Raw genomic sequence first — 25,260 nt, 5'->3', positions numbered from 1 at the left:
GCAATGCATCTGTGTACGATGTAGCTCCTGTCAAGGACATTCGGGGTAAACCCCAAGTTGCCTGCTGGGATTATTTAACATTTTTGTTATGTATGAAAGTAGAAAAGTCTGGGAATATGATTTTTTCTTTAGTCTTTTACATACTAATGTTCAGTGACAAGATTAGGTCAGACCACCCTGGACTCAGTCACTGTTATTCCAACTTGTTGGGAATGGTTCAGAATTAGCCCACCCCCAATAAACCAGCAGGCGAAACCTTTCTCCTTGGTGAATTCTTCTTTCTCAAAATGACTTGCTGGAAATTTATTTTTGGCTCTTATGTTATTGATTTTTTCCCCAATTCTAGTTTTTCTTACGCTAAATCCCTAAACATTTTATCCAAAATAGACTCTCTCCAAAATAGATCGGATATGACCAGAATAATATTAATTCTTTGAAGGAGACAGTGAGCAAATTTTAGGTTACTCCTGTGAGGGAACAAGGAAAAGGACAGTTTTGTAGGTTATATAAAAAAAAGAGAGAGCGGCATGAGCCTACCCTCAGGCAAAACAGTTTTTAGTTTAATACACAAGAAATGATAAAACTAAGCATAATCCTCATCAAAGGCCCTAATCAAATGGCTGAGTGCCAGCACATCTGTCAGGTTTGTGTGAAAGGTCCCAGGCCTTCACTCTCCAAAGACCATTTTCTACTTGGAATGAAGAATCTGTGACAGGATTAAGCTAATCTCACAAAGAGGAAAGGCAGCTTTGCATATCTGGACTTCATTTGGACATACAAGTTTAATTTACATGACTGGAATTTGTTTTGCTTGAATCTAATGTTGCAACTGCCCTGCCCCAGGTCTGTGCCTGTGTTCTTACTCTACAGCTCCTTTCTGCCTCACCTTCTCCAACTCCCTCCTCAGCACTTGAACTTCTGACTTAGGACACCTCTTCTAGTCCTTGGCAGTTTGGATTTTAATATTTTAAGGATCTGGAGGCTCAGTGTAAATCACTACTTTCTTCTGTTCCTCAGATGTGACTCTAATCCTCACCCAGGGACTGGAAGCTAAGAATGGCTCCATGGCTCCAGACTTGGGTTCTGCCTCAGTAATTTTCCAGCCTGGAGTTCTATCTGATTTTTTTTTTTTTTTGGCAATAGGACTTTTATTTATTTTTTAAACTTTTTATCCTGAACTAATTTTAGACTTACAGAAATGCTGCAAAAGTAGTACACAGAGTTTTTGTATATCCCTCACCCAACTTCCCTTATTGTTGATAACTCAGTGTAATTATCAAAACAAACAAACAAAAAACCCAGTAAAACCCCACAACATTGACAAAACACGATTAACCAATGGCATTCAGCATTCGCCAGTGCCCTTGGGGGCTCCTCTGACTCCGGGAGTTATCTATCCAGTACCCTGTGCTGCATCTACCTGCTGTTCCTGGAGACCTGTAGTTTCCCAGGTCTGCGTGGGCCCCTCAGTCTTTGCCTTTCATGACCCTAACACTTGTGAGGAACAGTGATTAGTTCATCTGTCAAATGTCAGTCGGTCTGATGTTTTCTGCATAATCCACTTGAGACTTCTGGGCAAGAATATGACAGAACAATGCTGCGTCCTCAGTGGATTATATCATGGGGTTCTTAGTGTTGTTATGGGGGAGGCTGACTTTGACCACTTGGTTAAGATAAAGGTTTCTCTACTGTAGTTTCTATTTGCCCCATTGTCATAAACATATCTTGGGGAAGATACTATTTTTTTTTTTAAGATTTATTTTTTTATTCATATAATAGCTGGGGTACAGGCCAGAGGTGCGGGAGGGTGAGAGGATTCACCAGAGACAGAGCAGGGAGAAGAACAGGCAGACAGACCGAAAGCACTGCTGAGGGGAGCAGTGGGTGAGATAGGAGAGGTCTGCTGCTCCATGTGGCAATCTCCCTGGCCAGCTGGGAATCGAATCTGCGCTGCAGAAGCTGCAGACAGCTTCACAGTGCTGCGCTCAACCCACTGCGCCACTGGGGAGGCCCAAGATAATATTTTTTTAAAAAGATTTATTTATTTATACATACAAGAACTGGGGTATAGGCCAGAGTTGTGGGGGCTGAGAGGATTCACCAGAGACAGAGTGGGGAACAGAACAGGAAGACTGACAAAAACACACTGCTGAGGGGAGCAGTGGGCAAGTCAGGAGAGGTCTGCCGCACCATGTGGGTAGCTCCCTGGCTGGGAATCGAACTCATGCTGCAGTGGCTACGGTGAGCTTCACAGGCTGAGTCTTAATCCCTGGCACCACCAGGGAGGCCCCTGGGGAAGATACTTTGAGATCATTGTATACAACAATTATTACTGAGGGATTTGTCTAAAAATGATTTTCCATTTCCTTTGACATTTATTAACTGGAATGTATAGGAAAGAAGAGTTACGTCTTTCCCTCCAGGCATTTATTTAATTTAACTAATAAACATGGGCTTATTTTATTCCACTGGTTATAGTCCAATGCTGTATTAACTTTGTTGCTCAATTTGTTTCAAAGTTGGTCATTTAAGATCTCTTTCAGGCTAGCATTTGTGTTCTTTCAAGAGGCTTTTGTCCTTTAAAGCACTTTCTTGCTTTCTGGCACCCCAAGGTGTTCCAAGCTCTTCTTGTATTTACCCTGCCCAGACCTGGCACCATTTACTTCTCCACTATCTTTCATTGAATAGTGTTTACAAAACAAGACCTGAGCAGTAGGCGTGCTTATAGCAATAAGCTTTGGGTATTTCACAGTAGGTAGAGCTAAGAAATGCATGTATAAGTACCAACTCACACATAACTCTGTCTACACACAGACACACACACACACACATTTATGAAAATAAAAAATAAAAACTAACAACATATACTGATATCTCAGATTTCAATCCAGTACCACCTGGTTCATTTTAGATATCCCTTTCTTCATTTGTAACTTCTTTTTCTAACAAGAGAAACACAGTTTTGTCGTTTATAATATAGTCACTTATTCAATTCCAGGGGTGGCCTTGGTTACTCTAAGCCAATCACATAACCACGTTTATCTCACACTGAGGAGCCCTGGGCTGCTCCCTTGTCCAGCAACAATAAGTGAGTCTAAATGTTTCCCAATGTTTGAGGACCATTTAAATCTCTTTTTTGGTTTGACTGTCTCCCCACTTTTCTATGATGTTTTTGGTTCTTTATTCAGTCCTTTAACTATAAGGGATACTAATACTTTATTTGTAGTATATGTTGTGAAATTTTCTCAGTTTTCTGCTCATCTTTTCACTATTATTTATTTATTTATTTATTTTTACCATGGAACACTTTTAATTTCTATGTAATTAAATTTAACAATCATTTCTTTTGTTCTTCTAGATTTAGATCTAACTTAGAAAGAGCTTTCCCTTTATCTAGGGTAAAGAGATAGTCACTCAGGCTTTCTCCTACCATTTGTATGGTTTAATTTTTTTGCATTTGGATTCCCAGGCCACGTGGGGCCTATTCTTCTGCATAGCATGAGATGTGGGTCACTTTCATCTATGTGGTTACTGAGTGCTCCCAGCACTACTTGATTAAAAGTTCATCTTCAGCCCAGTCCTACTTACTTTGTCATACAGTATTACATGTCCTGGGCTCTAATTCTGCACTTTTTAGTCTGTTCCGGTGGTCTATTAGTCTATGCTTATGCCAGTACTGTACTGTTTTGGTTAAACAGGCTTTAGGGTATGCTTTAATATCTGGTAGTCAGAGTCCTACCATTTAATCTGTTCTGGCAGAACTTAGGGTAATGCTTAGCTTTCTTATAGTTCTAGACCTAAACTGCCACATTCCATAGTTTATTTTTTTTTTAAATAAAAAATTATTTTTGCATAGAAACTGGGATGTAGGCCAGAGGTGTAGGAGTCTAGAGGATTCACCAGAAACAGGGTGGGGAGCAGAACAGGCAGATCTACTGAAATACACTGTTGAGGGCAGAGGCAGGTGAGGCAGGAGAGTTCTGCTGCGCCATGTGGGTCAGCTCCCTGACTGGGATCAAATTGAGGCCATAGGGGTGACAGTGCTCAGACTTAACCCCTAGGCCACCAGGAAGGCCCCACATCCCATAGATTATTGCTATTCAATTGCAGATGACCCAGGGGCGGTTGGGGCTAACACTGAATGCAAACTTTAAAGGAGAGTTTCTTTGGTATTCCTAGAGAAGTAGGTCTGGCACAATGAGTAGTCCAAGTGTATTTAATCCAGAATTAAATTGAAACCAGAATCTCAGAGGACTGGTAGAATTTCAAACTCTCTACCAAAATTCAATCCTGAGGCTCATGAATCTGATTCTACAGTGCCTAATAAGTTGGTTGGGACTCATTATTATGAATAAACACTCAGAGATGAATGCTCCAAGATTTCCTAATAGAAAATAATGACATTTATATCCATTCAGTGAGTATTAATTGAACTTTCATTACATACAGACTTTGTGCTAATTCTGGAGATAAGATGATGAGCAACAAAGATATGACTGCTTTATGCCCTTCACAGGAAAGAGAGACAATTAAACAGCAATAATAACAGTATAATAAGCACTATGAGATGGAGGTTCTTCAAAAAATTAAAAATAGAACTACCATATGATACAGCAATTCCATTTCTGAGTATTTATCTGAAGGAAATGAAATCACTATCTTAAAGATGTATCTGCATTCCCATGTTCACTGAAGCATTATTTACAGCAGCCAAGACATGGAAAAGCCTAAGTGTCTCTCAATGGATGAATGGATCAATAAAATGTGATCCCCAGACACTGGAGTGTTATTCAGTCATAATCAGAAGGAATTCCTGCTATTTGTGATAAAATGATGGACCTTGAGGGTATTATGCTAAATGAAGTAAGTTAGACAGAGAAAGACAAATACTGTATGATCTCAATTACATGTGGAATCTAAAACAACTGAACTCACAGAAACAGAACAGTTGCTGGAGGTGGGGGTGGGGTTGGGGAATGGGTGAAGATGGCCAAAAGGTACAAACTTCCAGTTAAAATATAAATAAGTTCTGGGCTATGAGATAAATAAGTTTTAGAGGATGGTGGCTATAGTTAAAAATACTGTGCTGTATATCTCAAGTGGCTAAAGAGTTGTCATCACAAGAACAGGTTTTGAAAATATGCGAGGTGAATGGATAATAACTAAACTTATTGTAGTAATTATCTCATAATGTATACAAATATCAAATCATTAACTAATATAGGTCAATTATATTGCATGTCAAAAAAAAAATCACTATGAGAGAGGAAACATAAGATGCCCGGGGGACACACAGATAGGTCATCTGAAATGTTAACTTGGGAGACCGGAGAAGGATTCTTAGAAGTATTTCAGGTGAGATCCGAAGGGTGAGGAGTGAACAGAGGCAGTCGTGTTCCAGATGGAAGAACACAGCATGTGCAAAGAAGTGAAATCAAGTTCAGGGTGGCCAGAGCGTGACTGAGTGGGGTATGATAGGAGATAAGGCAGAGCCAGGGTTTTCAGCTGGGGGTGGCTTTGCTCCCCAGGGCACATGTACCAATGTGGAGACATTTTGGATTCTCACACTATGGTTTGGGGTATAAAAGCTATTAGGTAATGTGTAGAGGACAAGGATGATTCTAAACATCCTATGATAAACAGCCCTCTTCTGAGCAAAGAATTATCTGACCCAAAATGTTGTTGTGACTGAGAAGACCTGGGCTAGGTAAAGAAGTGAAGCCCTTTCAGTATAGTCCATGTGATGTGTTCAGAAGGAAGTCTCCTTTTCATTCAAAAGCAGTGAGGAGCCACTTATTGTTCTAGCCAAAGAAAATGTATGTTTTAGAAAGATCACTTAAGTTTTCAGTATAGAGAATGGATTCCAGTATATTAATTCATTTAACAAATATTTATGGCATTATAACAGGAGCTAGGAATGTAGCAGTGAACAATAATTTAAACACTGATCCATTCTGGTGGAAGGCAAGATTAAAAAAAAGCAGAAACTGACAAAAACAAACAAGATTGCTTCCCAAATTTAGAACCTGAATATACATGAAATCTGGGGCTGACTGCAAAATTTGTGTTGAAAAAATTTTCAGTTTAAATTTTAAAGGAAAAAAGTTCTAGACAAACATAAACCATCATCTATGGGTTATCTGTCATTTAGTTTGGATCTCATTTTTCCTAAAAATCTTTTAAAAAATAGACAACTGCAAATGAAATCAAACCCTAACCTTCTTTCTCTCTCTCTCCCTGGCTTCAGTCTCCATAGTGTGCTCAGCATGCTCGCAGTGACAGGACTGCTGAAATGTTAACTTCTTTGGCATTAACAGCAGCACCAATAATTCAGGAACTATGATCATTTGACACCTTCCTGATTTAGTACAGAACTAGTCTCTGGGTAAGGGTGACATTTGAGCTTTTTCCTTACATAGATTTCCTTGGGTGGGGAGGAAACCTTTGCTTTTCTGTCTCTGTGACACCTCTTAAAATTAGCTGGGTTCCCTAATTAGCTTATTTCAGGAGTATTAGCTTCTTGATCTAAGGACTAAGCCAGTGACAACTTACCTAATGTGGCAGGAGCTTCTAGCTATGTAAAAACCATTTTTGAAGAGGAATTTTAGGTGATGACTAAAATGTTCCTTCATTATAATTTTCTTGCTATAATTCAACTATTGATAGATTTTCCGATAGAACACTAAAGAAAACCACAGTACAGTGGTTAGGAACATGGATGCCAGAGTCTGCCTGCTTCAGTTTAAATCTTGTTTGGGTTATTTCTCCAAGTTATTTAATCTCAGAGTCTCTGTTTCCTTAGCTGTAAAATGGGGAGAATAAAAGAACTCCCGTGCGATGCTGGTTCTGGAATCCTATCTCTGCCACTTACAAAGAGTATGACCTTGGAAATTAATTGGTCACTGAAGCAGTTTTCTCATCTTTAAAATGAGGATTATTAATAACCATAGCACAAGGTTAAGGTAAGAATGAAGAAGTGAAATAACAAAAATAACACAAGAGCACTGAGCTCTACAGGCATTTAAGCCCTCAGCAAGTGGAAGCTAGCTTTTCCTCTTGTCTGGAGAATTCTACATGCACGGCCACTGGGTTGTAACAGATTCAAAAACCTAAGATTATGTCAAGTGAAATAAGCCAGAGGGAGAAAGACAAATACCAGATTATTTCACTCATATGTGGAGTATAGAGAAACAACACAAAGAAACTGACACAACTAAAACAAAACAAAGTCTGAAATGACTTCAGAATGAGGCACTGGAGGGGGATGGGAACAAAGTAGGAGGGAGCCCAGTGGTATGTGATGAAGGGGAGTGGGTGTTCTGGGCTGGGGGTGGTGAGGCACATTTGAAGGGTGTGCCTGTTCCTCTGCTCACACACAGTGATGCCAACTGATATGACCTCAAATGAATGAATGAATAAAATGTGAAATGTTAAAAAAAACAAAAACAACCACCTGGAATAGCTGTAGCTATTCTATTTTAATTCACATCTTGAGAAAGGCCCTGAATGACATCTCTATGTCCTTTCACTGCAATTATAGTTCAGGAGATTTATGTAATATTAACTGGAAAAACATTTAAGAGATGCCAGCCTAGCAAAATTTGTTATTCAAGTAGAAAGTGTTTCTTCAATAAATAAAATTGCTCTAAAGTTGGCACAAAAGCTTGTCAGTGTTTTCAGTTGTAGCACAGGAATTCCGAGCTAGAATACAATGAGACACCAATGGTAATTGCTGACAGGCCAGAGTGGACACTAAGAAGATTGTACATCAAAGAGCTTTTCCCAAGACACTTTTCATTTCTTACACTTTAGCTCGCTTCACCTGAGCACGGGCTGGTCTGAACACAGCGTGTAGAGGTGGCTCCTGATGACGGGTCTGTCACACAGGACGGGGGGACCACAGCTTCTGCTCTGTGCCTCCATAGTGCCAGGCCACATCTGAGCCGTGACTACAGCACAATTCCTGGGTGATAACTCAGTTTTCATCTAACAGGTCATTCTGGGTACAACGTTTAGTGTAAACTTAAAAATACCCCACCTCTAGGTTTTACATATATACTTACATTTTGTTTACGGGAGAAATAAATCACAAAATTTCAAATGATGCTCCTTATGTGTAAATAATCACTCACTTCCTTCTAAGAATATTTAACATTTTCCAAACACTGAACACAAACATCTCAGGTCTTGTCCTCTTGATGAGAAAGACACCAAAAAGTGACAATGTGGGGAGATTGAATTCTCTGAGCTCTTTTTAGCACTCATCACCATCTGACAAGTCGTATATTTGTTTGTTTATTTGCCTGCTCCACCATGAGACTGGGGTTACATAACAGCAGGGAGTGAGGCTGTTTTGTTCACTGCTTTATCTTAAGTCTATTATAGGTGTTTCCAAGCACACATTCTAGGTGAATAAACAAATAACTGTGATGATGGAAGTGCTTCTGTGTTTGTGTATTTCTGAGATGATATTTATTCAGAATGTTCAAAAGAGGAGGCTGGAAACAGTTTACACAGCTCCAGATCAAAAAAACCCCAGCAAAATGGAGCTCTCTTTTAAAGTTGCACTGTGTTAGCAAAGGCTATGAGGGGAATCTGAGATTGTTCTAGAAGTCCACTCCTAAATGGGTGTTCAGCAGTGAGTGGGGACCATTAAAATGTAGGTGACAGATGCATGGTGCTTCTGGGCAAGACTGGATTTCTCTAAGAAATTAGAACCTCACAACGCAGCAAGTGACTTCCTGCCTCTCATTACTAATGAACCATGACAAGAGATTTCTTTAAAATCCTGGAGACATTTTTCACTTTGCCCTTTTCTTGAAAATCCTCAAAAATAAAAAGGAGAGTAAGAAATAGAAATGCAAACTCCACTTACCTATCTATAATCTCTAATTATAATATATAAAGATAGAAATTGTCAGACTTGTAACATAGGAAACATGACTGACTTAACAGAAAGAAGGTGAAACAATGCCTGTGTGGGTAGTAACAATAGGAATCTATAAAATCTCAGAAAAACATAGGAGTTAGAAGCACCAGGTACTGTGAAAAATGGAGGAAAGAATGGGAGCTGAGGACACTGAAATGGAACTTGAAGTTCATATAAGTTAGATCCTCAGACAATCCATCTCTCTCCTGCTCAGCCAGGTGACTACCCTCAACACCCACTGGAAAGGGAAACTAAGGCAGAGGGGAGCTAGATGGAGGGACCCGAGATACGGAGTAGGTAGGGACCAGATGCAGGACTGAAGACCTGAAGACAGAGTAGGTAGGGATCAGATGCAGCCCTTTCTTCCTGCCGACTCCAGAGTGCTGGAGCCTAGGATACGAACCCAAGCATGGAGGACACTGGTATATTCTTGGCTAGAGAAGATGAACAGCATACGAAGAAAACCAAACTAATGGACACCAACTTTTGGGTATTTCCAACAACAGCTGGTGGGTCATCCTAACACTATATAGTTAAGTTCTGTATACACACACATTTCCAATCTGTTTTTCAGTGTCTAGCTACTTAGGAAGTGATAAGAGGCCATAGGCATCCATAAAGCAAGAACAGGGTACTATCAAGAAAGAAGAGGGACAACTAAAGAAAGAGCTAACTGGAAATCAAAACTATGAGAGGCAAAACTTTTTTTTCTTTTGTGGAAGAACTGGAAGGTAATGCTGAAGAAACCTCTTAGAAGTAGATCAAAAACCCCAAAGAGAAAGATAGAGACAACAGGAGACAAAACTTAAGAAAACAGAATATCAGAATAGGAAATTTAACTTTTAGTTAGGGAGAAGATGAGGACATTGTCAAAAGCACCTCCTAGAATCAAAGACTATCTCTTAGGGCTTGTTAGGTATCAAGAGACTAGTGGTGATCAGAAGAAGATCCTAGAAGCCTGTGTAGAGAAAAAAAGGTAAATGTAAACGATTAGGAATAAATACAGTACCACATAGTTAATAACAATTTTGGAAGCTCAAGACAATGGAGGAATACCTTCAAAATTCTGCAGGAATCAAAGTTTAATAGAATTATACACTATGTCTAACACATAACTATGTGTATACACTATGTCTAACACAAGAATATACAAAATGAGGCACAAAATCAAGCAAGATGACCTGGCTGCACAGATGGGAAACAGCAGGCAAGTTCAGGGTAACAACGGTCAGTGAGTAGACGTCTATGGGGGGAAATGTAACTGACGTGGAAGATGTATTGAAAAGTATTTTATAAAGCGATTAGGGGTTATGGGATGACTCAGTCTAGGTTTGAAGAAAAATAAGCACATTTGAAAAATCACATTTTATTGATTTATCATTCATTTACATACCCAGATAATTTTGGGAGTATAGCTTTGTACCTCAATACATGCACACACCTCACTCACTGTCCTCCAAAGCTCCAATTGAGCAAATTTTAAAACGAGACATTTCATAGCCCACAGGAAAAGCAGAATTACTCAAGAAGGAAATGCCGCCTTTGGTTCCACAGTGAATAAATGTGCACTAATACTAAAAACATTAATATGGACTTAGACATAAATCACGGTGCAACTACACTGAAGTGGTAGAGGGTAGGAAGGGTGGCGAGAGAGCTGAAATTCTCATCATCCATAGTAAGAAGTCACAGAAAATATGAAACTGATGAGGAAAGTTATAGCAGTACATGTACAATATTTAGAAACAAAGACCAAAGAAATAGCCCTAAGAGTGGAAAGTGGCTGTTTTTGAGGCGAGGGTGGGTTCAGGAGGGGGAGAGAAGTGTTGGGTTGTACTATAAGCACTTGCGTGTTATTTCTAAACTATGTGCATGCTACTTTGATAAGAATAAAAATTTAAAATCCAAACATTAAAAAAAAACATTACCAGTTTGTATAGCAGGAAGAGCTTTATCCAGGTATGAAAACCTATAGGTCACTTAAACTGTGATCTTGGGCAAATCATGCAACTTGGAGTCTCAACTTCCTCATCGAATTATTACAGAACTTTGGTTCTTTCTAAGGGTTTTTCCATCTCAAAGGTTCTGATTTCATCAGAACAAAGTGCTTTTCTAAAACTATCAAAGCAGAGAAACTCTTCTCCATGCTCTCATGGCACACCTGTACATATCTCTGTTCATTCTGCAAAGGTCTCCCAACCTTTGCCATCTTGATGCTAAAACAGAAGTAGCCAGCCTGCCACCTGGGAACCTTCTTGTACCTGCGAGGCCAGTCTCCTCATGGCCTCCTCCTGCCGCCGGCGCATTTCTGGAGTCCCTGGGCAGCTCCCACTGGCGATGGATGCGTGGGCAGATGGTGGCTGTGTGAGTGGCAGCTCTCTGTTGGCATCCACATCTGGATAAAAGGAGATGTTTGCATCAGATCAAACTCTGAACTAAAGGAAGACTTCTTTCCATTAGCTCTATGATCTTGCAACCTACTCCTTGCAATATAACTACTGAAAATATTACACTCATGCAAATACATCAGTAATGAAAGACCATATATTGTTGATTCTAATTTTATAAAATGCCTAGAATAGGGAAACCCATAGAGGCAAAGTAAATTAGTGGTTCCCCAGGGGTGGGTGGTAGGAAATTAGGGGGAGAATGGAGATTGACTACTAATGGCTATGGGATTTCTTTTAGGGGAATAAAAATATTCTCATGGTAGATTATGGTGATCGCTGCACAACTGTGTGAATATACTAGAAACACCAACGTGAATGATTTTAATGGGTGAATTATAATGGCACGTGAATTATAGCTTCATAAAACTATTCTTTAAAAAATTCCAATTGCTCATGTTATTTAAAAAATGTATTACCTACTACTAGAAATTATAGGCTCTATTTATGAATATGGATCATATTTCAAAAGTGGGTATCAAGTAAATAGACGGTTATTTGATGGTCAATGACTATTATAGATGGGAAGGAGGAGAAGGTAGTCTCATTTTGCTCCCTACTGGTAGGCCTGGGTTGAGATTTCTCCCAAGCTGGTACTCTTGTTGCAGAGTAGAGCCCTGAATGATTAACTGCAGGCAGGTGTAGGGGGCGCTAATGAAAAAGCCTAAAGAAATGTGCATGTTGAGGAAAAGTTCAGTGACTTTGAATCGTGTGTGCGGTTCACTGTCTCTCTCTACCCCGTTCTCTTTTACTTGGTTTTTGATTTTGTGGGTGATTATTGTGCAAATACCCTGGCTTGTAGCTAGCTATTCCTTTTTGGAGATGCCTTCTTTTTTATCTGAGTGTCTTTCCTTTCTGTCTAGCATTCAAAGAACAGCAGAAATAAAAGCTAATAGGTGGGCAGCAAGGCTGCGTGAGGTGGCAAGGCAGATTTCTGTAAGGAGCAGCATAGGGAGGGGAGGGGTTCCTGACTTAACAGCTGTTTGGGGGCTTGGCAGCTGCTGGCAAATATCAAATCCAAATAATAACTACATTGAGACTCTTAGAGATAGAAAAATATAGTCTTGTCTTGGATGGTGCTTCCCTCACCACTGTGCTGAGTACACTTGCAAGTTAACGTAATAATGCCTGAATTACACAACAGGTCTATTTTCACAAAACGTTTTCTGTGCTTTGTGTGTATGTGTTGGGAGGTGGGTGATGATGGTGGTGGGGGAGCAGGATGGGGGAGTCAGGTTTGGGAAGGGGTGTAGGCGGAAAGCGGGATGACAGGCTACTGCCTGCCTTGACAGCTCTTCTGTACCTTCCCAGGGAAATGACAGGCAGGGGGCGGGCTGGGGGCTGAGTGTCTGTGGGGGAAGGACAGAGTCAGGCGGTGCAGAGCTGTGGCTGAGCTGCTCCCATCCCCCACAGCAGTGCTGCTCAGCCTGGAAGACGCAGGGGCAGGAGAAAGAGCTTCCATGTCGGGAGGTACATAGAAGCAAGCTGGGAGCTCCAATGATCTGCTTATTTTAGTTGTTACCACAACTACGTCAGTGGTATTGCTGATTGAGGGTTAGGAAAGCCAGTGGGATTGCAAGCAAACTTATTTAAGCTTAATGTAAACTAAACCCTGTGAAAAATTAGGCTAATTCTCACTATACAGATATGGGTCTAATTCACTAATGAAAAAAATTCCGCTGCCACCAGTAACACGTCTAACAAGTGTGCAGAGAGGAACAAATTTAGGCTGAAAAATGGCATGCCCATATCAGTCACTTACTCTTAACCCCTCTGAAGGACGAGGAGTAGTCTGGTTGAGTTGGCAGAGGTAGAAGGTAGTTTGGACATCTGCAGGTTACAACCCAAATTATTTTATAACAAGGCGCCTGCTGGTTCTGAGCACTGGTGATAAACACATCCCCACAGACTACTTCCTCTGACAGCTTTCCAAGTTTTGAAAGTGAACAATTGGATCAAATCTACAGTCTCAACATATGGGAGACTTTATCTCATGAATGGGGGTGTCCTGGTATTTTTAGAGTTTCTCTAGAGATAAAAGGTGGTGTAACTTAATGAACCACCTTTAAAGAACCTTTGCTTTGGGGCTGTTTCCTATTAACTAGTGCTCTCCCAGACAAGATGGTGGGAGAAGGAAGCCTTTGGCACCTTTGCTTTCTGATAAAGCTGCTTTTCTTACCCTTTGGATTTATCCTCTGTCATACCCAATTCTACCATCCTCTTATCTGCAACAGTGACAGACAGAGAAGTCAGAGAGACGACCAGCTCTCTGGTTTTCTTCTTGACACACTCAAATCTTTAACCTCTTGGATTACCCAGACAGAAGTAGTTTGGTGTGATATTTAAGCACTCAAAGGACAAGAATGGAATAGGTGTGGAAAATTACTTTCAACCATGTTCTTAGAAATAGAGAATTTTAGTACAGGAAGAAAATCTTAAAGGCCACCTAGTCCCACCTTCTCTTTTTACAGGTGAAAAAACCTGAGGTTTAAAGAATTAATGAAAAATTCTCAAGGTTACAAAATACAGTTAATTTGAGTGTTGGGGCTCAAGTTCTGGGCTCCGGCTCCCCTGACGCTGAGCTCTCTGCCTCAGAAATCTAGCCCGTCCTGAGGAAGGGGAGTCTTCCGTGACCATTCTTAGCATGCCCTGATAAACAGCACTCTTTACCCAACTAGTTTCCTTTCTACACACTAGTTTTTCTGGTCCACGTTAGATATGCATAAGTTTACCAAAGGCAATCCGCCTACTTGATGACATGAGACAGTTCATTATTTCCAGGACAGTGTTCTGGGAGCTGCTGCTGGGTGTCAGGCACTGTGCTGGACTCTCTAAGTAGGATGAGCTCAAACAAGTCACCCCTAGTGGCTGCTATGTGAACATCTGGGGTGAACCACAAACTGGCTATGAAACCTGGGAGGCTTCCTTAAGCCTGAGTTGCAGAACTCTGAACTGTGAAATGAAGTGAACAGGGACAACTTCACTGAGTAGAGAAGGTGATTGGATGAATTAGTATTTGTAAAGTGGGCACACAGTTAGGACTACAAGAGCATTTTAAAAATAAATAAACAAGATCCTGGTGGGGAACACTGAGTTGCACCCGGCCTGCAATGACGGAAGCATGAATATATATGAGGTCTCAGCATCTTTTCATAAGGAAGCAGGAGAAACCCTTCAAGGACACATGAAGTCCAAGCCCACGTGATGCAATACTGACATCAACTGCAGGGAAATGCAGGCTACAAACACACCGTGCTGGCCAGTAACCAGAAGCCACGGCACAGGCTGTGCTAAAGCTGACAGTGAGGGACGCAAAGGGCCCACAGAGGCGACTGCTGTAGTCACACAGGAAGTACTGGTCACACAGCGAGGTGGGAAGAGGCATAAATTTATTCTGAGAGGAAGGTTTTTTCCAGTCAGATTCGGGTGACTGTTGGAAATGTGGGTTAAGTGTGAACAGAGCACAGCCTTCTTCCCCTCAACTCTGAAAGCTGGGTCCTTGCGAGCAAGCCAGTTTGTGCACATCGGGAAATGGAAGAAAACGAGACCTAGTGCACATGTCAGGACATGTGAGGTGATGGCGTGAGACGTACGTTTAGGGGAGGCGTGAGGACTGTCGGAGGCGATCTGACGCATCCGTGTGCCGTGGCAGCTGAGGGCGACCAGCCTGGAGATGATGGCGGTTTTGCCGAACCCGATGTTCCCCACGATCACTACGCCCTGGTTCACGCTGGCGTTTGAGCTTTGAAGTTGAGCGTCTATTTCGTGGAAAACCCAGTCACGGCCAACGAACACGGACTCTGTGGTGATGCTGGGCACTTCGAAGAGCAGAGGCTTCAGGGAGATATCTGGAGGCCTGTAAGGTGCAAAGCGAACTGGAAGAACAATCAGAGAACATGGAACTTAGGTCAAAACATCAGCATGGAGAGAAAGCCAGCAAGCAAATTCTGGATTTGGTTCCACACAGATAAGCAGTGGCAGGTAAGCTAGGGCCACCTGCTAGGCCAACGGGCATGGCATAGACACCTCTGAAACAGTCGTGATTTACAGAATAGTCAGAAAGTCAGGGCGATGTTCAAAATTACTGAATAATAGGGACAACTCAAGTATCAGCAACTAGGATGGCTGCAAAGCAGAAAGGTCCTTAAGCTCCTGCTCTGCCTGGGGTAGCAATTCAACTGCCGCCTGTGGGGAGATGTAATGGGAGCTCCCGGGTGAGGTCAGGCTGTGGCGGAGCATCCAGATGGCTTATAGTGTTGGCTTCCTACCAACCAGTAGGGATGTGTTTCAATATTTAACAATCAATATGGCTACATATGGGTTGAAAAAGAGTCCTATAGAAAGCAATGTAAAGAGGACTTGTATGCTCCTTTAAAAATAACAATGAAAGCAATATTCCTTTGAGTTTGAATATTCTTAACCTAGCAGGTAGATCATTAGGGAAAGCAGGCTCTAAAGCTGATGGTATGAAAGGTCGTCAACATGTTAAACAGTCAAGGAAGCAGCAACCAAATTTTCACCTAATGTCTTGGCACCTGTCCTGCCAATCAAAGGGAATCTGGCTTACTGACATGTCTTCGATGGCCCTATTGCTTTTTTCAGGTGGGACATGCTAAGGGTCAAGCTTGAGCTGTATATTGACAGTTCTCTGAAAATGCAAAAGATATGTAACTCGGTTTTGAACACTGACCTAGTTATGTATCACTGGTGAAAATAAGTCCTGCCTGATCACTCTTACCTGGGTTAAATGTTCGACTGACGGTTCTAAGTGTACCTCTACAACGAATATATTTGTGTGGAACCAAGTTTTTCCTTTCTGTGTCTTTAATATTAATGTAGTGCTTAGACACATAGTAGGTACTCAATAAATGCTTATTGAAAGAATTAACATTAAGGAATTACACTCTAATCCCATTTTATATTTTGGAAAATAAAGGCCAGGGTGGGAAGGCGATGAGGGCAGGAGAAATGAGATCTATTTATATTGCTTATATTATTCTAGAACAAACTAAAACCAGTTGTACTGGCAGCCTGTGGAGAACACACACACACAAGCATGCACACATGTACACACTCTCATTTAAACTCTCTGAAAGGCATCAGAATAGTAAACAAACATTTATAATCATTAAAATAATGAATAATATAGGGCCAAGCTCTAATAATAGAAACAAATAATTTCCTGTATGTTTTAAAATGTTCCAGATTTACTAAAAAGGGGGGGAGGGATAGCTGGAGATACAGTTACAAGGTTATAATTCATTTATAATTTCCTGATTCACATCTCTTTACTCACTTTTTTTTATTTAAAATTTATTTTTATATTCCCCATACAATTACAACCCCCTTATTTTGACCCCAATCCCTCCTTTCCCTGCCCCCCACCCCCATAGAGTGTCTCTGGTTCATAGTTGTTTGTTGATTTTGATATTTTCTTTCTTATAGTTATTATTTTTCCTGGTCCCTTATTTAAGTTTTCTAGATTGCTGCTATGAGTGAGACCATCCGGTATTTTTCTTTTTCTTTCTGGCTTATTTCGCTGAGCATGATCCCTTCCAGCTCCATCCATGTTGCTGAAAATTGCATGTGTTTATCTTTTTTGAATGCTGAGTAATATTCCATGGTGTATATGTACCACATCTTCTTGATTCAGTCATCTATTTTTGCGCATTTGGGCTGTTTCCAAAGCTTAGCTATTGTAAATAGTGCTGCTATAAACATAGGGGTGCAGGTGCTCTTTGGAATTGATGTCAAACACTTTTCTTTTAAAAAGTTCTCGTTATCAAAAGCTAACAGATTCAATTTTACTTTTTTATAACATTATTTTATTGAGCTTACCCTAAAATTCACTTACCATAAAATTCACCATTTTCAAGTACATGGTTCAGTGCTTTTTAGTATATTCACAAAGTATATTCACAAAGTTAGGCAAGCATCACTAATTAATTCCTTTTTATCATCCCCCAAAGAAACCCAGTACCCATTAGCTGGCCCTTCCTTCCAGGCCCTGGCAACCAGAGATTTTCTGTCTTTGTAAATTTGACTATTTTAGACATTTCACATCAAATCAATCAAACAACATGTGGTTGCTTACTCCCACACATGTGATTTATTGAATCAATATCTTGTTGGTCATTTAGACTATTTGGGATTTCTGCTATTACAATAATCACTGCAAACAATGAAGCTACCCTTACTATAAACCAGGCACTGTTTCTAAGCATATTAACCTGCCTAATAGGAGTCCTGTGACATAAATATTATTATTTCCATTTTACAGATGAGGAAACTGAGGCACAAAGAGATAACATTATTTGCCTAAGGTCTGCCTCAGCCTGCATCCTATTACCTGGCTTGAGTTTCTCTCAAGGGAAGCAGCATAGTAATAAATATCATGGATCTTCACCCTGGCAAAATGCTTTATCAAAATGCAATGAAATGATGTGCACTTTCTGGTCACGGGGTTGTGCTTTAGACACATCTTGCCAAGCTGCTCCCCAGAAAGGTTATATACTTATATGACACGCACCAAACTCGCCACCAAACTAGCCATCACTGGGCAACAAGCTTCTGAATCTTTGCTAATCTAGTGAGAATGGCATCCCACTGTTTTTAATATATATTTTCTTGACTAGGGAAGATGTTTAAGTAAAACAAAATATGCACGTTGGCTATTTGCAATCTTTTGTGAATTGCCTGTTAATGAATTATCTTCTGATCACATTTCAGCTGGGGTATCTCTATCTTAATGATTTATCTGAAATTTTTTATATAAAGGATAATAGTAATCCTTTGCTTATCATATTTTCTGCAAATAATTTATCCAGTTCTTTGCCTTTATATTTTCTTCCTTTTATTTTTTTAACTTGTAAAAGTTTAAAAACTTCATGTGATAAAGTTTGCCATTTTATTTTTATGGTTTTTGCCTTTAGTATTGTTCCTTGAAAAGACTGTCTCAATGTGAGAGATAAAAATATTAAAATTTTTCCAAGAGCTTTTATTTTGGAGTCTGCTATAGAAAGAGTATGCTTCTAACTTTATTTTCTTTTTCAAGTTATCAAATTTCCCACTGATAATCTGAATTGTCATTTATTTGAACTTTATCTTATTTATACTGAGCCTGGTTTTGAGTTATCTAGTTTGTCCTCCTTATCTCCTACCCTACCCTATTTCTGTGCCAGTGTCACTGTTTCAGTTGTTGTCATAAGACGTGATTACAAGTCTCCCATCATTATATATTTTTTTCAATAGCTTTTGAAAAATATGGCTTCAAAAAATTTTCAGAATGAACTAGAAATTTACCGTAATAAACCTTGTCCATTTCATTTACTCAGTTCTGATGTCCAATCAAAAATACTGTTTAAAAGCTTCATTAGAAAATGTGGATTTCATGAAATAACTATAATATGTCTTTATAAACTAGAGGTAGATAATCCTCACACTTAGCCAATACACATTTGGAAGTAATGATTATTATATATCTCCCAGGTAATTTATACAGTAATATAGAAAATAAACATTAGAAATGTTTGTCTTTGAAACAGCTAAAGAAATTAAAGTAGATTATACTATTATAGAAAATAGGATTTCTTGGTATATCATAATATTCAAAACTATCTTTTGGGAAAATTAGTTTACTCTATTACTGACAACAATGTAAATTTGTACAACTTTCAGGAAAGGAAATAGTAGTATTTATCAATGCCACTTCAAAATCCTGTTACTGAAAAGTTACTATTGCAAACCAAAGCTGTACAGCCAATATTAAAGATTTTGCAAAATCATGGGAAAGCAAAAATACTTATGACAAAATTTAATGAAACTGAATACAAAAGAAATGTTAAGGTTATAAGTTAAAATATATGCATAAGGCAGGTAACATATAAAAAGTGGTAAAGAGATGACATAATCAAGTTTTACTTACAATTATTTGAAAGAATTTTTTAATATAATTTAACTATAATAAAGAAGCTGAAAAGTTAATTGGTTGTTATTTTACTCAAAGACAAGAGAAGCAAATATCTTTTAAGATCACTGATTTGCCTATCAGGAATAATCACTTCCAAATTCAATAATTAACTATAATACTTCAGTTAGCTGAAGTTGATATAATCTATTCTGTTTATTTTTCTCCCATAATAACTGTGGATACATTTTTTAAAATTAAAAAGGTATATTTAGTTTAAAATTTAATTTTTAAGCTATATTCAAGGATAATTTGAAAATGTATGGAAAATATTTAAAATAGGCTACTTCTGCTAAGGACAGTTTGAATGCCAGGTTGAGTAGTGGGCTTGTATACTTCCTTCGGTGACCTATTAAGGCGGATCTAACGTTGTGCAGTTTCACTGGGGGAAGAAGAGTCAGACTGGAGGCATCTGGGAGGTGACAAAGGCCTGAGCCAGGATGACATACATGAGGAATGGAGAGAGAAGAGGGAGGCACCAAAAACGGTCAAAGATTAGACATGGTGAAATACGGAAGGGGAGAAGTAAAAGATTTTTCCAAAGCTTCAAGTCTGAAAGAATAAGGAACTGAGGAGCATTAAAACTTTAATATGTCAATAAAGGATTAATTACTGAATGGCAATGTTGGGGGGATAGGGTGTCCTGAATAAACTCCACAAAGAGGTTTTATGGACCCCACCCCCACCCAGACCAAAGAGACCCAAGATACCAAGGACTACAAATCCCATAATGTCATTACCACCGAAGGGAGGATTGCTGGGAACTGAGGGTGGAGTGAAGCAGCCAAGTTTGGTGTATAACCAGACACGTGGGCCTTGTGGGTGCTGGGCGTTGAGTCTCATTATAAGTCCCTTTCAAGCGTGCAGGTGAGAACCCACAGCCTGGCAACCCATTTCACATCGGGGTTGCCTTGTAACAGAAATAGCTTTCTTACCTTCTTTCTGTGGGGTATTCCCCCAAATATAAATTAGGCACAAAGTCTCAACATCTTGTGGAAAAGGATTAAATCTTTGGATACATCAAATTTACATTTTAACCGAGGAAACAAAATAGTCCAGTGGGTAAATTCTATAGAAAATCAAAGAAGCATACCCGTATTCTTCTGTGACCATGGAAACAATTTAATTTTCTCCTGATCAGGAAGGGGACAGTCTGATACTGATTCAATGTCTCAACTCTGAGCCTGAATTCCATCAAAACTGGGCGGAAACACTGTCTGTTCCCTAGCTTGTGTAGGCCACTGAGATAAGGAATGTGTTTAGGATTGCAGTAGGAAAGTCTTAGACAAAGTCCCAGACAAGTTAGCTGATAATTATTTTTCCATTACATGAAGGACAAAGAAACATGCGTGAGTTTCTCTAGACACTTGCTCACACAGAAAGGGTAGTTGGCTAGGGAAGGAGCTCAAAGATAAGCACTGACAAGGAAACAGCCTGATTCTCTCTCCCCTGTTGGTAGCCCTGGTTTAGAGTGGCTGGCTCTAAACCTGCTGGCTCTGGGCCTGTCTGGTGGCCATATCACTCCCCTCCATGAAATCCTCCCATAGAGCCCAACTATATTTAGAAACACCCTGTCCATGGCCCTCAAGGCTCTGGATGACCAGGCCCCTGCCTACCAATCTCACATCTGGTCCCCCTCACTCTATAGACCGGCTATTCTGGACTTTCAGTTTCTTTCCCACCTGCTGTTTTGACTGTTTGTGTTGTTCGTTCCTTGGCTGCTGACATGCCAGCTTCCTTCTTATTCTTTAGGCTTCAGCTTAAATGTCATTTTCTCAGAGATGCTTCCCCTAGAATATTTTGAAGTCATTTCTTCTATCACACATTATTCTTTTTCAGCAGCAATGCTTCTCCCAGAGAATTTATAAAAAGCAGTAATTACTTTACTTTCTTATCACATATCACAATCTGATGCAATTTCCTCTCTTTTCCTCTTCATTCCTGTCTCCTCACCTAGAGTGGAAGCTCTAGGAAGCCAGGCCCCACGACTGCGTGCCCAGCACCCATCTGGGGTAGATGGCAAAGCCCAACAAACACTGGCTGAGTGAAGGAAGCCTGAAGAAGGGAAGCAGAGAGTTTTTTTAAAAAGAACTCTGAAGTATTAGGAGTGAGTGGGGGAAAGTAAAGGAAGTGTTTTGTCATTATATCAGAGCCCACATATATCTCAAGATTATAATTAAAATCAAAGTTCCTGCTATGTCTTCACCAAGAATTTAACTTGTCCTAGCAGTCCAAAGTCTTAGGAATTTTTTTCTTTGAAAGACTTATCAGTCACCTCTGTTCACTGCCAGCTAGTCTTGCCGAGCTCAGGTTTTCTCTAAAGCTATTCCTCTCTCTGCTTCCCTAACTTCATTTCCTGCCTCAGCCACTCCACTTTACATATCTTCCCAAAGCAATTCTTTACAATGATTGTATCGTGTGGTTCCTTTCCTTCCAAAAATCTCTAATGACCCAGTTGTCTCCCATATTAAATCTAAGCTCCTTGCCAGATTCTGAAGGTTCTCTTTATAAAACATAACTCAACCTCTCCCCCCTATTCCTCATGGCTCACCTTGGAGAGTGATCTGAGGGAGACCAGGCGGTCAGAGAGCACCTTGATACTCTGCTCTGTTCTAGTCCCTAGGCCTTCAGGCAGGCTGTCCTTACCTGAACAACCCTTTCTTCTATTAAAACCCTGTCCACCAGGGCCTCCCTGGTGGCGCAGCGGTTGAGCTCTGGGTTGCGAAGCTGCCTGCAGCCTCTGCAGTGCCGGTTTGATACCCGCTCAGACCTCTCCTGCCGCCCGCTGCTCCCCTCAGCAGTGTTCTTCGGTCCTTCTGCCTGCTCTGCTACCTGCTCTGGCTCTGGTGAATTCTCTCACCCTCCCGCACTTCTGACGTACCCAGTGCTTGTATAAATAAAAATAGATAAATAAATCTTTAAAAACAAACAAACAAAAAAACCCTGTCCATATGATCCAGGTTAATTTACTTTCATCTTCTTTACAATATCTTTCCTAATTTATCTAATACTCATTCACTTTTTTTTTTGTCCCCAAACTCAGTTTACACTATGTAATTCTGGGCTTAGTTATATGCTTATTTATACTGTTTATTACATTCTAAACCTTACTTTTTTAACCAGATCACAAGCTCAATGAAAGGAAAGATAATGTCCAGCACATTTTAAAGCAGACTAGGGGCAAAAGAAAGGAGGGAAAGAATATTACGGAATACCTTCTATGTTTTTTGCATGGTGTACATTTTTATATACATTCTTTATAAACTTTTTTTTATTGAGGTAAAATTAAAGCATAAAACGAGCCACAGAGTGAACATAAAATGAACCATTACAAAGTGTAGGATTCAGTGGCATTCGGTACATTTATAACACAACCACCTCGATTTAGTTCCAAATCATTTCACTGCTCCAAAACAAAGTTCTACACGTACATCTCTTCATGTACCTATTTGGGTATTTCACATTCAATATGTGACATTTTGGATCTGGTCACGGTCATGAGGATTTATCCCTATGCTTTTTTCTAAGAATCTTATACTTCAGCTCTTATATTTAAGTTAGGCTGTTGATTCACTTTGAGTTAATTTCTGAATGTGTGAGCTAGGGGTCGTTTCACTTCTTTGCATATCTAGAATCTAATTGTCCCAGCACCATCTGTTTAAAGACTACATGTTTCACATTGACTTGACTTGTCAGTCTTGCTGAAAAGCAAAGAGCCAAAGATGTATGGGTTTATTTCTAGCTTCTTGTTTTATACTGGCCTACGTATGTGTTCTTAGGCCAGTTTCATACTGTTTTGATTACTGTAGCTTTGTAATTAAGATTTGAAATCAGGTATGTACAGTCTGGGGTCCACATGCCATATTCTAGTATTGTTAATTTGAAAAATAGCTAAGTGGGAAAAAGACTTACTGTGGCAACATTTTGAATTGTATACAAATGCCAAGTTGTCATGTTATGGCACATGGAATAATGTATGTCAATTAAAAAAAAGATTTGAAATCAGAAGTGTGAGTCCTCCAATTTTTATTCTTCTTTGTCAAGATTCTTTTGGCTATTCAGAGTCCTTTGCAATTCTATATGAATTTGGTAATTGACTTTTTCATTTCTGCCAAACATTTTTAAAAGGATTTTATACTTAGGTAGGTTAGGTTGTTGATTTAATTTGAGTTAATTTTTTATAATTTTTTATAAGGGTTGTGCTGAATCTATAGAATGCTTTGAGCAGTACTGGTATCTTAACAATACTAACCTTAAATACAGATGTTGTGTAGAAACAATTGATTCCATCCAACCACCCTACCTCACCATCCCTCACGTCATCCCCTTGACACGTCCCCCCACCCATTTATCCATGACTCTGCTACCTGCTGGGATCTATGGGGAACTCCTCTAATGGACGTTTGATTTCAGCTACTACACTTTACAGTTCCAAAATTTCTATTTGGTTCCTTCTTATAGTTTATAGCTCTTTATTTATATAATCTGTTTTTATTTTATTTTATCCTTCAGTTTTTGGCCTGGTTTCTATTAGTCCTCTGTACATATTTTAGGCAGCTGATTAAAAGTCTCTGTCTAGTAAGGTCAATGTCTTTGTTTCCTTGGTTTCTATCAATCTATTTATTTCAATAGGTTGTACTTTCCTGCTTCTTTGTAGGCCTTATATTTTTTGTTGGAAATCAGATTTTCCCTGTTCTCTGGGGCTTGCTGTTTTTGCTTTACAAGGGCTTCAACTGTCCTTTTGTTCAGTGACTTTTCTAAACTATTTTTGCAGACTCTTATTACTTGTTGTGTGTGGTCACTGAAGTCCCTGTTCTATTATCTCAGCAGTCTGTGATTTGACAGATTTCATTAAATGCTGAAATTTAGCAGCTTCTATCACCACTAAGCACCCTCCTGGCTGCTTTATAAGTTTGTAATAGATTTCAAAGTTCTGAAAAAGTTAATTCTTTCCTACTTGCCAGCTCGAATACTGTCTCACAGTAGGGTCTTATTCTTGGAGTTCCTGAACTCAGGGGGTTTCTGGGTAGCTAAGTCCCCTCAGGAGAGGAACAGACACTGAGACAGATGCACTAGATTCTGGCTGAGCTGTGACAGGATTCCCAGGAGGAGGCCTGTGCCTCAGAATGGTTAAAAGAAAAGGGGCTGCAAACCTAGCCTGATTTGTTTAGGGTTTGGGCTCTTCTGGCCAGAGGAGCAACTGTGGCTCCTTATAAAATTCTTACAGAAATTTTTACAGATGAGTCTAATTGGCCTAGAGAGACCTAAGGTCCCCAAGCTGGTTTCACAATCAAAACCTTGTTCTGACAAAACCTAGAATCAAAGTCAGGTTTTTTTCTTATATATTACGTTACAGCTGTTTTACAGGATGTCATTAGTAAATATTCAATGACATGAGTTACCTCACTGATGGCCAGAACGGATTAGGTTTAGCTGACTGGCTAGGTAGCCTCCTCCTTCTTCACTTCTCCTTGTGCTTTCCTTGGGGAACTGCATGCTGGGCCAGAGACACTCTTTCTGAAGCGAGAAGTGCTACCAAGGTATTCATGTCTTCAGGTCAGAGATCCTTTTATATTTTGTATCAAAAGAGGCTTTCATGAATATGACCAAGGACAATTTACAATACGGAATAAGTACAGACTCAAATTAAATGCTTAAGTTTTTGAGAAAAAAAATCTATTATGATAACTTGTTCTTATGTTGACGTAATCTCTCATCATATTTTATTCTACTGAGAAAGCTTTGACATTTAAAAAAGTTATTTAAAAATTTTTCTAAAAATGTAATCAATTCACAAAAGCCTCAAGGGAAGAACAGACAAAATTAGCTTAGTGCCATATGGTAAAACAACTGTAGACACCAAGAACAGCCTAGAAATTTTTGTACCTTTGAACTTAAGGCTTTTGTGAGATTAATAT

General features: G+C 39.6%; 1 protein-coding gene across 9 annotated transcripts in view; it reads right to left on the bottom strand.

The window, feature by feature from the left end:
- Positions 1-25,260, bottom strand: part of TANC2 (tetratricopeptide repeat, ankyrin repeat and coiled-coil containing 2) — a 306,929-nt gene that overhangs the window by 68,453 nt on the left and 213,216 nt on the right. For all 9 annotated transcript variants that reach the window (XM_037494899.2, XM_037494901.2, XM_054689747.1 and 6 more), the window contains 2 exons: positions 14,970-15,251; positions 11,191-11,324 (listed from right to left, as the gene is read on the bottom strand). In XM_037494899.2, coding sequence (XP_037350796.1) covers positions 11,191-11,324; positions 14,970-15,251 — 416 coding nt within the window. The remainder of the gene's footprint in view (positions 1-11,190; positions 11,325-14,969; positions 15,252-25,260) is intronic.

This window comes from Talpa occidentalis, unplaced genomic scaffold (genome assembly GCF_014898055.3).
Source record: "Talpa occidentalis isolate TD23 unplaced genomic scaffold, MPIMG_talOcc4v2.1 talOcc4.7, whole genome shotgun sequence".
NCBI lineage: Eukaryota > Metazoa > Chordata > Mammalia > Eulipotyphla > Talpidae > Talpa > Talpa occidentalis.
This window is presented reverse-complemented; position numbering and strand designations above follow the sequence as displayed.